Source organism: Natator depressus, chromosome 2 (assembly GCF_965152275.1).
Source record: "Natator depressus isolate rNatDep1 chromosome 2, rNatDep2.hap1, whole genome shotgun sequence".
In the NCBI taxonomy this organism is placed as follows: Eukaryota; Metazoa; Chordata; order Testudines; family Cheloniidae; genus Natator; species Natator depressus.
The window spans coordinates 230,757,385-230,770,044 of NC_134235.1; the positions used below are offsets into that span (position 1 = coordinate 230,757,385).

A 12,660-nucleotide genomic window follows, 5' to 3' on the forward strand; every position below is an offset into this window, starting at 1 on the left:
TCTGACCCCCTCCTGCACCCCAACCTCCTGCCCTAGCTCAGAGCCCCCTCCCACACCCGGAACCCCTCATTCCTGGCCCCACCCTGGAGCCATCACCCCTGCACCCCAACCCCCTGCTCCAGCCCTGAGCCCCTCCCACACCCCAAACCGCTCATCCCCAGCTCAACTGGGTCACAGGCATCAACAATTTTCTTCAACTGGGTCGCCAGAAAAGAAGTTTGAAAACCACAGTTCTAGACTATACATGGAACCTGAATGTGTGTGAGGGGGAGAAGCTTTGATAATTTTAAATTATTATTTCAGTGGGAGCCAGGGGTACTCAGGGATTTTAAATCATGGGAGGGTTTTTTTATATTTATATGGATGTGTGTGTGCAAATTATATACACAAACAAACACACAGTGGAACACAATCAAAAAACAAATGACCTATAGTGGTGATACTGATTAATTTCATACATTATAACATGTTCAAATATAGAATAGAAGCAGTAAATCAAGCGAACACGTCCACTGCCTATTAAGCTGAACGAATGGCTCATATTAAATGGTCATATACCTGTTGAAAGATGTTATTAACTGATATCACTGTAGACTTATCGATTGAGGGTTATTAACATTCTACATGCCACCATTTCGGCGGCTGGTCGTCCGGTGCCCGCCACACTCTCTTCTGGGAACATGAATATGCTATTGCAACAGAGAGGTTGGGGACCACTGCACTAGCCCAACATAAAATACAGCTAATTAGATGTGGCCAGAACTTAGAGTCTCCCCCTGTCCCCCCTTCCTTTTTATCATATGGAATGTCTAACAATGATCAGCTGCTGGCTGACATTCTAAAATGGGGCGGAATATTTTTTCAAACTGCCATTCACAATATTGGCTGGAATTAATAGCAGCGCTCTACAAGCCTGCACTAACACGAGAGGGAGCTTTGTTTCATCAGCCTTGATAACCACTGAAGCATTGCTCAGATGGCAGGTGGAGCTTCCTGTTCTCACATCTCATTTGTAGCATGTATGGTGATCGGAACGTTGTGGCCAACGTTTGAGGTATCTGCAAACACCCAAAGTGCAGAGTCTGTGGTTTTTTAAGGATCCTTTGTGCCAAAGTAATCTCATGCAATATGTTGTTTTCATCTCTGTCTTGCTACATTAATCTTCATATGGTTGAACGCACAGCGTATAGTTTTGCCAACACATCAGGGTGTTCAAAAGACCAAGGCTACTGCTGTTCCCTGTGCAAGGGGCCTGTTCCTATACAGGACATTTTATATTCTATTTTGGACAAAAATTTGCCAATTTAAAAAACTGTTAATAATTTTGTTTGAACATTGGAAAGACTATAAAAGAAAATTAGAGAGAAGGCAGCATGGAATTACTCTGGATTTTCACTGGTGTAATGGAACATGCTTTAGCTGGCTGTCCTTGTGTATAGCAGGTTGGGGATCAAGTGCCAAATGGTGCCCTTAAGTCTTGTGCCATTTGGAAAATAGAGACAGAGCCATTAATGCCAGGAGGCATTGGCAGCGGGTTTCCATTTAGCTGTTCCCTGACTTCCTGATTATATCATTTTGCCAGACAGGTCCACTGTGTGGAGAGGGCCAGGATACAGCGCCCTACATCTATCCACCCTCTCCCCTTCTAAGGTCAGCAGAACTGGAGATTAGAACATTTTTGACCAGACTGACCCAAAAGCTCTCACTGTTTGTGAATTGTTCTTCAGTGCCATTCACGGAAAGACTACACACACCAAGTAGGGAAAATGTGTCCCCCGAGCTAAGCAGCTGGATTATGGATCCCAGCTGGTCCACCAGTCTCTCTGCAGGGTGCTTGCACCCACTGACTTGTACCTAGTGGCCCACATGATTGATTGTATCAGCTTATGGAAGTTCCTTGTTGAATTTTTAACAAACACTGAATATAGTGCCCATAATCAGCATGGCACGTGGAATTAAGTAGATTTATTTCAATGAATACATAAAAAGCAGAGACCCCAGGCCAAGTTCTACCCTGACTTGCATCATGTGTAGCCGTAGTGAAGTCAATGGCACAGCAGAGTTTGGTCTTGCTTCTCTGTTTGTTAAAGCTGTGTGATCTGTAAATCTTCTAATCAAGTCATTTACTGTTAATACTTGGAACTTTGCACATCATATTCATAGCACCTATTTCAGAGGTGGGCAAACTACGGCCCGCGGGACCGTCCTGCCCAGCCCCTGAGCTCCCGGCCGGGGAGGCTAGTCCCCGGCCCCTCCTCCCCTGTAGCTAAGCCGCTTGCGCCCACCCACCTCCCAGGCTTTCCAATAAGCCTGTCCTGCCGCCGGCATGGTAGGGGGGTGGGGGCGCTGGATAAGGGGGCGGGGGCGCTGGATAAGGGGGCAGGAGGTCCCGTGGGGCAGTCAGGGAACAGGGGGTTGTTGGATGGGGTGGAGGTTTGGGGCGGGGTGGTCAGGAGATAGGGAGTGGGGGAGTTGGATAGGGGGTGGGGTCCCTGGGGGTCAGGGTTCTGGGCGGGGGCAGGGGGGTTTGGATAAGGGGGTGGGGGTCCTGGGGGGGCAGTTAGGGACAGAGTCCCAGGAGGAGGCGGTCAGGGAACAAGGGGGGGGGTTGGATGGGTCAGGGGTCCTGGGGGGCCTGTCAGGAGGTGGGGGTGTAGATAGGGGTTGGGGCAGTCAGGGGACAGGGAGCTGGGGGGGGTGGATAGGGGTTGGGGTCCCGGGGGGGGCAGTTAGGAGACAAGGAGCAGGAGGGGTTGGATGGGTCTAGGGTTCTGAGGGGGGCAGTCGGGGGGCAGACTGTTTGGGGGGCACAGCTTTCCCTACCCGGTCCTCCATACCGTTTCGCAACCCCGATGTGGCCCTCGGGCCGAAAAGTTTGCCCACCCCGACCTATTTGCTAAATGGACAAATGCAGCAATTTTATTTGCACATGCCAGGACTAAAAACATCTGTGCTCAGACATGTATTACAGGATATTCAGTGCTCATTAAAACACTGATCCAAGAAGCACTTGAGCACAAGTAGTCTCACTGACTGGTCCTGTGGTTAAAGTGACACACATTTAACTGCTCTGGTGGACTAGGTCTTACATTGGCTGTTTGATAAGTTATGGCCAGCTAGTTACATGGTTTCAGTTAGCAAAGAAATCACAGTTCAGTGCTTTCCGATGCAGAAATAACTGTCATATGGCAGGGGTTCTCAACCTTTTTCTTTCTGAGGCCCCCCACCAACATGCTATAAAAAGTCCACAGCCCACCTGTGCCACAATGACTGTTTTTTTGCATATAAAAGCCAGGGCCGGCACTAAGGGGTAGCAAACAGGGCAATTGCCTAGGGCCCCACACCACAGGGGTTCCTGTGACGCTAAGTTGCTCAGGCTTCAGCTTCAGCTCCAGGTGGCAGGGCTCAAGCCCTGGGCTTCAGCCCCACATAGCAGGACTTCAGCTTTCTGCTCTGGGCCCCAGCTAGACTAATACTGGCCCTGCTTGGCGGACCCCCTGAAACCTGCTTGCGGCCCCAGACCCCTGAATGCATCTGATGAGCTGAGCTGTAGCTCACGAAAGCTTATGCTCAAATAAATGAGTTAGTCTCTAAGGTGCCACAAGTACTCCTTTTCTTTTTGCGGATACAGACTAACATGGCTGCTACTCTGAAACCTGTCACTGTCATAGAGTATCATGTAGACTTTCTAGAAGATTTAGAGCCTGCGAATCCACAACTACACTTAACTTCAATGGGAGCACCTCTGAGAATCACATCCTTATTTTCCAGCCAGTTTTCTGTGCCTTACATTGTTAGAGAATCTGCTGTAGCAATAGCAGGGACTGATGTTTTTCGTGATGTAAGCACAGGATATGGAAATTGTAGATCATATCTTATTTATTCAACTGAAAATGTAATCCATAAAGATGCTATAACTCTGAAAGGCCTTTCTTCCATCTTCATTGGGTCTCAGCATAGTAAATGACACTAAGAAAACTAGACTATTTATTGACGTTCAGAAATTTATGCATCAGATATCAAGGAGGTATGTCTACTTCTTTCACGTGTTGCAGTTTCCAAAGGCCCCAGACTAAACTGGAGAGTTCGTTTAATCCATCCTAGACTATGAAGTTTGTTTTTTCTAGTAACCACAAGCTCTGTTTTGTCATCATTCGGTTTAGCAACACTGACATTTCTACACAGTCCCTTACACAACACTGATAGCATGCAAAACTCTTCCAGGGTTTTAATTTAGTCAGCTAGCAAACATTTACTACTGTGCAGTGTATTCGGTTTCACAAGCCTCCCATAACTCCTTCCAAGAGAAAATACAAAGATTCAGAGCTGTGAACTAAGTTAATAATGAAAAGTAGGCCTGTCAGGCAATTAAAAAAATGTATTATGATTAATCACGGTGTTAAACAACAATAGAATACCAATTATTTTAAATATTTGTGGATATTTACTACATTTTCAAATATATTAATTTCAATTACAACACAGAATACAAAGTCTACAGTGCTCACTTTATATTTATTTTTAATTACAAATATTTGCACTGTAAAAAACAAAAAAAAATGTATTTTTCAGTTCACCTCATACAAGAACTGTAGTGCAATTTCTTTATTACGAAAATGGAACTTACTAATGTAGAATTATGTACAAAAAACCGTGCATTCAAAAATAAAACAATGTAAAACTTTCGAGCCTACAAGTCCACTCAGTCCTACTTCTTGGTCAGCCAGTTTACTCAGACAATCAAGGTTGGTTACAATTAGAAGGAAATAATGCTGCCTGCTTTTTGTTTACAATGTCACCTGAAAGTGAGAACAGGCGTTCGCATGACACTGTTGTAGCTGGTGTTGGAAGATATTTACATGCCAGATGCACTAAAGATTCATATGTCCCTTCATGCTTCAGTGACCATTCCAGAGGACATACTTCCATGGTGATGATGGGTTCTGCTTGATAACAATCCAAAGCAGTGCGGACTGACACATGTTCATTTTCATCATCTGAGTCAGATGCCACAAACAGAAGATTGATTTTCTTTTTTGGTCATTTGGGTTCTGTAGTTTCCGCATCAAAGTGTTGCTTTTCTAAAAGCATTCTCCACGCCTCGTCCCTCTCAGATTTTAGATGGCACTTCAGATTCTTAAACCTTGTTTCGAGTGTTGTAGCTATTTTTAGAAATCTCACATTGGTACCTTCTTTGCATTTTGTCAAATCTACTGTGAAAGTGTTCTTAAAACGAACATGTGCTAGGTCATCATCTGAGACTGCTATAACACGAAATATATGCAGAATGCGGGTAAAACAGAGCAGGAGACATACAATTCTCCCCCCAAGGAGTGCAGTCACAAATTTAATTGACGCATTATTTTTTTAATGAGCCTCATCAGCATGGAAGCATGTCCTCTGGAATGGTGGCCGAAGCATGGAAGGGGCATACGAATGTTTAGCATATCTGGCATGTAAATACCTTGCAACGCCCGCTACAAAAGTGCCATGCGAATGCCTGTTCTCACTTTCAGGTGACACTATAAATAAGAAGCAGGCAGCATTATCTCCCGTCAATGTAAACAAACTTGTTTGTCTTAGCAATTGGCAGAATAAGAAGTAGGGCTGAGTGGACTTGTAGGCACTGAAGTTTTACACTGTTTTGTTTTTGAGTGCAGTTATGTAACCAAAAAAAATCTGCATTTGTAAATTACACTTTCACGATAAAGAGATTGCACTTCAGTACTTGTATGAGGTGAACTGAAAAATACTATTTCTTTTATCATTTTTACAGTGCAAATATTTGTAATCAAAAATAATAATATAAAGTGAGCACTGTGCACTTTGTATTCTGTGTTGTAATTAGAAAAGGAGTACTTGTGGTACCTTAGAGACTAACAAGTTTATCTGAGCATAAGCTTTCGTGAGCTACAGCTCACTTCATCGGATGCATGTATTTTCCACTGCATGCATCCAGTGAAGTGAGCTGTAGCTCACGAAAGCTTATGCTCAAATAAACTTGTTAGTCTCTAAGGTGCCACAAGTCCTCCTTTTCTTTTTGCGGATACAGACTAACATGGCTGCTACTCTGAAACCTGTGTTGTAATTGAAATCAATATTGAAAATGTAGAAAAACATAAAAAATATTTAATAAATGTCAGTTGGTATTGTATGGGTATAAGTGTGATTTTTAATTGCGATTAATTTTTTTTTAGTTAATTGAGTTAATTGTGATTAATTGACAGCTAATGACAACTAATGAAAAGGGATGACCCCATCCATAATATCCTAAGACCTCAAATCTGACAGCCTTATCCATATAGAATGATTATACTTTTGTCTCTAAACGTAAGCAGGCTCCATTTTAAAAAAATCCAGGAAAAAATGTATTGTTGTACAGTTAAATTCTCAAACGAAACACTACTAAAAGCGTTAGCAAAATTTTACACTGTAATTAAGAATTCAACCAATGAAAGGTCAGAAAATACCATCCTTAACTCTACCCACATGCCACCCTGGCTTAACCTGAAGCCCAAAGACCTTCTTCCCTAGTTTTATGCCATCCTAACTCGGCCCCTTTCCAGCAGTGAAATCCAGAGACCCTCATGCTTCCATCACCTTTTGAGACACTGATAATTCCACTCTGATAATCTTTGCAATACTGTTTCCTTTAGGATTGCCAGTTGCACTTAAGGGTAAAATTTGTATGGTCATTGATTTGACGAAATGGTTTCACTTGTTTGTTTTTCACAGCAAGTCAATCAGAACTGAACAAAAAAGTGGAAAACAAGCAAAAGGCAATGTTGTAACTCTGCATGGTCCTTTTTGATGAAGTAAAATCCATGAGAGTTCAATTACTGTCTTGAGAATTCTAGCTCTTTGTACCCTGCTGGAAAACGAACAGATTTTTTGTTAATTCTTATTCTTCATTGCTTGAGTTCTGGTTGATTCTGCACATTCAATACACTTGTGTTTTCCTTCCTCTTTTTGAGACATAACAGGTACTGTTCAAGCAAATGGACAGATTCTCCAGAGCATACCTCCTCCCAGCTTGGAGGCCCAGAAACACACTGAGATGACAAAGGTACAAACCAGAGGTTTCTGTTGGGGCACTACAGCTAAATTTCACCTCACCCACACTCTGTCCCTTCAAAGCACTAGAGCATTAAGGGGTAGTATGTTGGTTTTGCCATTTGGGGAGGTGGATGGCTGACTCCTCCTGTTTCAGTTAACTCTTTCAGAGCCAGGATGAGGTACACAGCCCATTACAAATACTAAACTCTTAAGACAGCACTTTAAATCAGCTGATCTCAAGGTGCTTTATGAAGGAGGTCAGTATCACTATCCCCGTTTTAAAAAAACATTCTTTAACTGACCACAGGGGTTGTTAGGCACTCCTACTAAAAGCACTGAATGTGCTGTGCTCATAGTTTCTACCAGCCTGGGACCGAAGGCCCAAACTCAAGTCTTGAACTTCACACCATGGTAGCTCATTGCTCTACAACAGAGCACAGAGCTGACTACAATCTATCTTCCAATTAATATATTTCATTTGTGTTTATTTCTGCCCACCATCTCTGTACAGCTGGGACTGAGAATGTGTACTGGGCTTGTGTGTTCATCCTAGGAAACGATTCCACAGATTTACAAGAATAGATGTAAAAGCACTTTCTGCTTAGGTAGAGCACTTGTAAATGTTAACAGCTAGTAGCTGTCACCTAAAAATATGGAGAGAGTATGTTCAGATTTTGCCCAGGGGGCTTTACTGATCCTTAGCATGTGACCTAGTAATCACATTTTGAATGAAAGTTCACCTAATATTCTGCCAAAGCAAACACAGGCCTAATGAACTGCTAACCTTTATTTTACTTTTCTTAACATGGCTGATGGATGCTTTGCCTTTTTCCCTTAAAAAAAAGTGATCAAAGCCGTTGTATGACAGTTACATTTGTGGCTGAGTGTGACTAGAGCTTAACGGGTTGTGGGGTTTTTTTGCCACATTTTTGTTATGAGAGCAAGTGGAGGAAAGGTATATGTTACTGGCACAAATGCAGAAGAATGTACAGGGGCAGACTGTCCCTAGCCCTAGTTTTGATGCAGGAGGGGCAAAATTAGTCTTCCCCTTTTTGCACCCCATATAGACCATGGACTGCTACCAACTGTGTACTTCCAAGGGCACATACTGCCCTTCACATCAGCTTGCAAAGCTAGCCAACCACACCAAGGGCAGCACAATGCAGCGTTCCAAGCATCCACCTGTTGAGGGCTGTCGTGGCTAAATGTCACTATCCATTGGCGACATGTAGCTTCCTTGTTGTTTTAACATTAGCCAAAAATATAGTAGCAATGATCAAGAAGGTAATATAAAATATTATGTAAAGGAAGAAAGCAAAAAAAAAAATCCACACTTGCTTTTTATGCCATAAAAATCATGGCAAATTTGAATGGATGAGTCTGCCATGAGCTTTAACACAACTAATTTAATTAATTTGTAGCTACTAGGATTAACTTTGTGCTTAATTGTCACTCAAACTTCAGCTGGACTTTTCTTTTAGTGTAATGACCTTCTGCCACAAAGAATTGAATTGCAAGCTTCTCCTAGCATTACATAACATCTGTAGCACACCGAAAGTTGTATTATATGGGAAAGCCCACCCTACAGACAAATATAAAATTTTGCTGAACCACAGATGGCTTCCATTGTGCAAATTTAGTCTGCTGTTCACTTTAACTTCTGGGGATAAACACACACTATTGAGATTTAAAAAAAAAAAATCTTATGTTTTCAGGGAAGGGCAGCTGGTTGGAACTTCATGGAAGCTCCTTTACAGGCTTCACTAATTGAAACCACTGTGACATTCTATCATCATTCTTTGTGCTAGGCAGTGCTCAGAGGGGCTCTATTAATGTTCTAAACAGGTATTTTGCAGTGAGAATGCAGCTTTCAAAGCTTCATGGGCCGCTGTGGGAAAGGAAACCAAAATACCCTCTGTGCTGAGCGTTTGGCCCAAAGGACCCCAACCCACTCTGTAGTTTCCACACCACATTTCTCTCCTATCAGCACGACACACCCAAGGCTCCTCCTGCATCACTATGAAATAAATCATCCTTGTTTTGTTAACCTCTGTCAATCTCCACTGGAATACTAGCACCTGAAGGGAGATAATGCACTTCAGGCACCAAGCACATCTGTGCACAAGCATCAAAGTGCATAATGAGGACCTCACAGATGAGGCCATAGTATAAGGCTTCATTTGAAGGTCAGCCACTACCTGCCCACTATGATTTCTAGGATGGGGAGTCCTGGTTAGATCATTTGAGTTCTGTGTTCTGTTGCAACAAGGAGTTGATTCTGTGACAGTGAGAAATAGTGAAATCAGCTTATGCATTTCCATACCAATTCAAATGATGTCACTTTGCAACATTAGTTCATAAATGGTCTTACTATAATACCAATCACCACAACTCTGTTGTTTTATTTATTAAAGGATAAGAAACCAAATGATGTCAATGCCAGCTGTTCAGTGCAGCCAACCAGCCAGCCGCAGACATACCAGAATAAACGGGCCTCAATAAAGCCACCACCGCCTCAAAGGCGATCTTCAGCTGTGAGCGCTACACCTCTTCTACCTGTCCAACCCAAACGCGGAAGTGGAGTTTTCACATCAGATCCACTCACTTTTCCAGCACCACCACCACCTGAAATGACAGAGGATTTGCCACCACCGCCACCTGAATTCTGTGAAGATCCTCCAGATTTTGTGCCCCCGCCACCACCCACCTGTAGCAGCAGCAGTGAAGACCTGCTACCACCCCCTCCACCTCCACCTCCTCAGGCCCCTGTCTCCAATAAGCCACTACCTGTGACAAAGAAAGCTGTGCCACTTCCTCCAAAAAGACAAGTGAACACTGAATGGACAGAAGAACCAAAGTCAACGGGGCTGCCTCCAGCTGGAGGTGGAAGTGGACAGCCAGATCTCATGTCTGATCTGATGAAAGCCCTACAGAAGAAAAGGGGCAACACATCTTGAAATCTATGGGACAGACTGACTTTAAACCACAGCTCTCATTGTGGGGGTTTCCTGGAAGGGTTGTGCTGGAACAGGAGCCCTTGGAGGAATTCTGCCTGACCCTGAATTCCTCCTGGGAGGTCCAGAGAAGTGCATGCTGGTGGTGATAGCTCTACCACAACTTGAGATGGGGTACTGTGCACTCCCTCTTCACTGAGCCCGCACCCCTACCTGAGGTGAGAGGTTGGGCCCAAACTCCTGTCCCTCACTCCACTATGGATGGCTAGGGTTGATGGCAGCAGTACTAGCCTAGATTAGTGCCTTCACTTGGTGACTGAAGGTACAGCCTCTGTGGTGGGATTAGAGCTGGTTGAAAAGGGCCAATTTTTCATGGGAAATTTTGTCAGTTTTTTTCTATATGGACCATTTTTTGTTTTCAATTTCTGGGTTTTAATCAAAAATATAGAAAATTTCAACAAAATAATTTTTTTCACCTAAAGTTTTCAGTTTGGTCAAAAACATTTTTCAATTTTATAATTTGGACAAAAGATTTTTTACTTAAAAATTTTCAACCAGCTCTGTCTAGGATGCAGTGTGGATAAGGCTTTTGGCAGCTGCTCATTCGCACCCTTGCACACCCATGCCTTGCCATCAACAGTCTGCCACTTTGACATTTACTGAAATGGTTTAAATTCAAATGTCCCCATATAAAACTAAAATTACTTTGGTCAGCTATGACAGCGGTTGTTTATAAACTTCATTTATCTGTTTAATTTTTAGACTAAATCCTTTTAAGATAACTATTTGTCATTTTTTCCTTTGGTTAACAATTTTTGTCTTAAAACTATATCTAAAAATATTCCTCTCATAAAGACTTTCAAATTATCTTGTACTTGTATATGAATTTGTCTCCTTCTACACACGTGTCCTCATTTGTGCTTCTCGTAATTCTCTCTTGGTCACTTAAGGTGCATTCATTATTAGTCCCCAAATAAAAATCTCTTTTATTTTATGTCTGCACAAACAGTGTCAAAGTTAACGAACATGGATCTTTACTGGCATCTGGTATCTCATTCAACTTAAAATATTTTAAGACATCATCTTTGGTATCTCGTGGGCTCTTCCTGTTTTCTTCTTCCCCCTCTTATGAAAGACTCTATAATTAATATGCTTTTGCATTTTCAGTATTTGACAAACAGGAAAATAAATTGGAGTCAATTCATTCTTAGTATAGAATCAATAACTGGAATTACACTAGGAAAGGGTTCCGTGCATCAAAGATCTGAACTAATGAGGGCTACAAGGACATCAATATATAACAACTGATCTCCTCCTGCCCATATAGAAAGGGGTATTCGGCTACCTCCACCTCACTGTGCCAGACTCCCTGCGATCACACGGAGTGCTCTCCAGGTTTCGTGCTTGGGTGATTGGCCAAGGAGAAGTCCACCAACCCCACAAGGAGTCTGCAGGATTATTCTGCCGTATTAACTTTACAGCAGAAACACCTTCTGAAGGGGGATTCCCCAGCCTGTGTCTGCCTCTGAAGTACTTGACAGTAGAGTGTCATTTTATGGAGAGTAATTAGGGAGGGATGGATGGAGAATTAGCTATGTGTACTCTTTTGGCATAAAAACCTCTCTCAAAACACACCACGCCTGTCTGATATCTGATTTTTATATCAAATGTTTTTTATTCTTTTAAAAACTGTTCAACTGTTATCAAAATAAAGCATAATACAGCATATCACTGAAGTTGTTAATATTTCACAGTAAGTTGGTGCTTCTCTGAACACATGAAGACGACAGACTATTACACAGCTTTTCTGGTGTCTACTGTTCTCAGAGCAATGCTCAGACTACTGCCCCATTTCCTCAACTCCTCACTCAATGTATTATAGCACAAGGAATTTTTAAATGCAACACACTTTACATTTGTAATTGTGATTGCAAAAATTCAACAACTTACGTTCTAAAAGTGAAAGGTGAACTTTCTTCAGAATACAACGGCAAACTTAAAGGAAAACTCCAGGGATTAGTTATAATGCCTTGGGCGTTTAGCCATTTGTTTATATCTTTACTGAATTTAAGATCTCTATTTCATGACCAGAGTTGCTGTTTTAATGATGTACTAATGAGGTACCAGATTGATGATGTAAAGTAAGAATGAAAGCATCTGATCTTCCAAGAATAAGCACTAGAAATCAGAATATTGTAAATGAAAACATTTTTAAAAGATTTTTTTTTAAATTTCTAACCCTTCTTTATATAACTAATCTGCATTTCTAATACACCTGTCACCATTTTATCTAGGTGCCATATACATTATTAAGGATATTTTGGTCTGAAAAGAAAATTAACATTCCTCCCTATTATAATCCACCAACTCAAATGGTATCAGGTCTTGGCCGTAGTCTTCCAAGAGTAATGTTGCTGGGATGTTTTGCTACTCCATCAGTGAAAGAAAGCCTGCTTAGAAAAATCAATCTTCCATTGTGCCTTAGAAGCAGAAAGTGGTAAGGGAGGATTCCACATGGTATCCCATTAAAAACACCCAACTTGTGCCTCCATGTCACCCTGACAACTATCAATCACAGTATTTCTACCTCACCATTCACCCCTAAATCACATCTATGATGGTGGAAAGTGGAGGAAGAGAGAACTTCTGA

General features: G+C 42.2%; 1 protein-coding gene across 1 annotated transcript in view; it reads left to right on the top strand.

Annotated features, from left to right (window-relative positions):
• The window catches only part of APBB1IP (amyloid beta precursor protein binding family B member 1 interacting protein), a 99,621-nt gene extending 89,044 nt beyond the window's left edge, over positions 1-10,577 (top strand). The window contains exons 13-14 of the mRNA XM_074946112.1: positions 6,975-7,066; positions 9,471-10,577. Coding sequence (XP_074802213.1) covers positions 6,975-7,066; positions 9,471-10,013 — 635 coding nt within the window. The 3' untranslated portion in view covers positions 10,014-10,577. The remainder of the gene's footprint in view (positions 1-6,974; positions 7,067-9,470) is intronic.
• The last annotated feature ends 2,083 nt before the right edge of the window (positions 10,578-12,660 follow it).